Source organism: Diabrotica virgifera, chromosome 5 (genome assembly GCF_917563875.1).
Source record: "Diabrotica virgifera virgifera chromosome 5, PGI_DIABVI_V3a".
NCBI lineage: Eukaryota > Metazoa > Arthropoda > Insecta > Coleoptera > Chrysomelidae > Diabrotica > Diabrotica virgifera.
Genome location: NC_065447.1, coordinates 4,451,612 through 4,455,328, shown reverse-complemented (window position 1 = coordinate 4,455,328; position 3,717 = coordinate 4,451,612). Strand labels below are relative to the sequence as shown.

General features: G+C 32.6%; 1 protein-coding gene across 1 annotated transcript; it reads left to right on the top strand.

Annotated features, from left to right (window-relative positions):
* Window positions 1-435: 435 nt before the first annotated feature.
* On the top strand, window positions 436-3,514 carry LOC126884917 (uncharacterized). The gene is made up of 2 exons (XM_050651256.1): window positions 436-1,264; window positions 3,204-3,514. The coding sequence occupies exons 1-2, from the start codon at window positions 1,226-1,228 to the stop codon at window positions 3,474-3,476; spliced, it is 312 nt and encodes a 103-aa protein (XP_050507213.1). The 5' UTR covers window positions 436-1,225; the 3' UTR covers window positions 3,477-3,514.
* The last annotated feature ends 203 nt before the right edge of the window (window positions 3,515-3,717 follow it).

Below are 3,717 nucleotides of genomic sequence, written 5' to 3'. Positions count from 1 at the left end.
GGACTAATGGACATGGACTACTGTTCTACTAATAACCATATATTTAGAATAACCTTGGGTTTCATATTGCATAATTTTTTAATAGAGGAAAATACAATAGTTCCAATTTGGATCAAACTGAAGATAATTATAATGCAAATATTTTAGCACAAATATCAAAACAAAATAAAAAACAAATAATCAACAGTCAACGTAAAAATTCTAGTTAATAGAGAGTTATCAAGTAACCCTAGGAGAATACGGTAACGCTATTTTCCTGTATACTTTACATGTTATTTATAACGTTACCGTATTCTCATAGAGTTACTTGATAACTCTCTATTATAACATTAAAATATTTGTTTTTAAAAGTTTATAAATTTTATAAAATCCTTAAAATCAGCTGTAGACGCAGTACTACCACAGTATAGTACTGTGGTACTACCCCGTTCGGACGACCATAGCGGCTGGCGGTCAGCAGAAATCGGCTGAGTGGTTGTATCCAGCCGTGATAGGGAAAGCTTAGTAAATCTCTCAGCGGCTGGCTTCCAGCGGTGACATCTGACAGCTACTGCTGGCTCAGCTGTCCAGCCGCTGTGGTCGTCCGAATGCACCATGTAACGTGACAGGGTGACAAACAAAATTTCGACCAATCACGTGCCGAATTTCATACAGTTTTCGATACAAGAACTTGCATAGAACATAGAATATAGAATAGTGTCATACACGGCACAAATGTACGTACAAGAAATGATACAAGAAACGAATATCAGAAACGATAATGACGAAAGGCTAATTAACCCACGCGGTACCGACGTTGCCAAATGTTGATATCTTCATCCTTCTGTCAAAGTCACAGGCAATGTGAGGTTATGAGTTATTTGTTGTTGTTTTCTTGTCACAGAGCTAGCAAAATGTTAAGATGATTTTATTTTTATTGTGGAATAGGGCTTTTCATTCACAGTCATTTGTTTCGAGCTTCTGTCAAATGTCGTATAATCTGTGTATAGTAATATTATACACAGGCTATACAACATATGACAGAAGCTCGAAACAAATGACAATCGATGAAAAGCCCTATTGGAAGAAGGAAATGTAAGTAATCATGGAATTAAAACTTAAAAATAATAATTATATAAAGTCATGAGATTCAAAAATACAATTCTATATTATAATAATCAGAAAACAATATTGTTTTAAAAAGAAAAGGTTGATTATGGTGAAGAAGTAAAACAAAATTACTTATATGCTAAGTTTATTGAAGAGTGAAGATCTTGAACAAGAGGTAAATCTATAGAAATTAGTGGAAACTGTTGATTTGTAGGTAAAGAAGACAAAATAGCTAATGAAACAGAAAAAGTGGTAATTTTGTTACCACTTGGATTGTTGAATTTAAATAAAGGTTTTCAAGTAACTTTATATTATTATGTTATGGGGCTAGTACACGTTGGGCCAATCAGTTGGGCCAAGGAGTTGGGCCAACGTGTACAGGACCACTTGGCATGAGTTTGCGATTGACGGTCAGCGTTGGTCTACAAACCGAATCTTGTCGGTATTTGGTGCACAAATCAAAGGATTTTTGGGACTTGCGCGATCTGCCAAACAGCTGTTTGGTTATGAACACTGAACACGTTGTTGTCGTTGAGTTTAAAATATTTGTTTTCTCTTCTCACAATACTGATACTGTTTATAAGTATTAATTTTAAGGTTGTGTTTTAATATGAATACTTTTTTCGGTGTAAAAGCACCGTCGTTTGCGCCATTGTTTTTTAATCACTCTTGTTTGGTACACTTTTCTATAAGCATTGAACGCCTTGTACAAATTAATTGCGGCAGCTGCTACAGTCTCTACATCCATATCCATAATCAGAGTTTGTTTTTTGTTTATCCACTAAGAAAGGTTAATGCAGACTGATAACTCCACCAACGTGTAATCACCATGTATTCACTGTTCTTACTTGGCCCAACGTATTGGCCCAACTCATTGGCCAACTAGTTGGCCCAACGTGTACTGGAGCCATTTTACAGTTCAAGTTGATTATCCAGTTGAAGTTGACTATTCCTAGTTTAAGTCAACTAGCACTATGCACTTCAATAACATCTATCTTTTTAACAATATGTGATCATTACTATCTTTTGTAGATTCATCCTTCAGAGTTCTTACTTTTGCCCTCAAACGCTCATCTCTTTAGCTTCTCCTGAAAAATATCCACATGGGTGTGCTACATTTTAAAAACCATCAACAGGAGTGTAACTTTTTAAAACTATTTAAAACATATAAAATTAAAAAAGAAATAAAAACTTAATATATCAATACATTTTTGGCAAAGTAACGTAAGTGAATTTTGGCGAAAATCATGTTTTTTCATTAAACTAACGCTATTATTGTTTAGAAGATACTGCCAAAGTGTAGTAAGCCTATGTTTAGTAAAATGTAAGTAAGTCATACATATTATGTTTAAAGTAATTCTAGGCTTACTACACTTTGGCAGTATCTTTTAAACATAATAGCATTAGTTTAATGGAAAAACATGATTTTCGCCAAAAATGTATCGATATCTAAGCTTTCAAATATTGTAAAAATCTCAGAAAGCGGAACCATCAAGAATGCAAACAATAGATCCATGAAATAAAATATTACATACTTTGTTACTGTATATTCAAATCGTGATAAGTTAATAATAGTCAACACAAAGAGATGCACATGCATAAAAAAAGCATGTGTGAATGTACATTTACTGAATATAGATCCATGAATAGTCAACTCAAACTACTAAGAGCTGATTCTCTTTTTCCGGGGATCTACTTTTACTAACAAGAGTTAGGAAGCTATAACTAGTAAAAGTTAAATTTAATTTTTCAAATCAACTCTCACTGCTCGTTTTAGTTTGAGTTGACTCGAACTAGGAATAGTCAACTCTAACTAAGAATCAACTTGAACTGTGACACATATACTATTTTATTTAAATCCAATACTATATACGACGCTATGAGATGAAGTGGCCTAAGCCCAAAATGCAACAAATGAGAAATAAAGACGGTTTTCAAACTTGATTTACACTGTTAATGTTCTTGGTTATATTGTATTTTTTTGCAAAACAATATAGAATTCTGGTATATTTTTTCAGGAGATAATTATTATGTGCTAATTTTAATATTTATTAGTGACACTTTTCACATATTTATACGACCGAATTTATTCTAAATAAAAAAATTAATTGCAGATAACGCAAACATCTAGGAGATTTTTGATGAGATGCCAATCAGCCAATCCTGCGTTCTTAGAAAAAAGCCAGTCCCAGAAGGAAACTACCAATAATAAAGTAGAGAATTTATTACACCAAAGAACAAAGCTAATACTCAACATAGATCAACTGATCCACATAGAAAAGGAGGAGCAAAGGGCACAACAGAAGCAGGCCAGACAAAAGAAAATGACAGAAGAGAGACACAGAAAAGAAATTAATTTATTAAATTTAAAAATTAAATTACGCTAAGGACAATTAAATAAAGAATAAAAAAATTAAAACATGTATATTAATGATTCTTTTATTTCCCCAATAACACAAAAATATTCTATAAGGTTAGCAAATATCTTTAACACATTGACGGACAGAATGTCTATAGACGTCTAATTTCCATTGATGAAATGTGACACAAGGTCTATAGACATTTTTTAAATAACAAGTTATGACAAGAACAGAACATTTTTGACGGAGATAAATTTGTTTTTGAGAA

Excerpts from the sequence above, each read along its gene's own strand:
- LOC126884917 (XM_050651256.1), top strand. The coding sequence starts at position 1,226 with ATGCTAAGTTTATTGAAGAGTGAAGATCTTGAACAAGAG. Across the intron at positions 1,265-3,203 it reads GTGAAGATCTTGAACAAGAG|ATAACGCAAACATCTAGGAG; the intron begins GTAAATCTATAG and ends AATTAATTGCAG.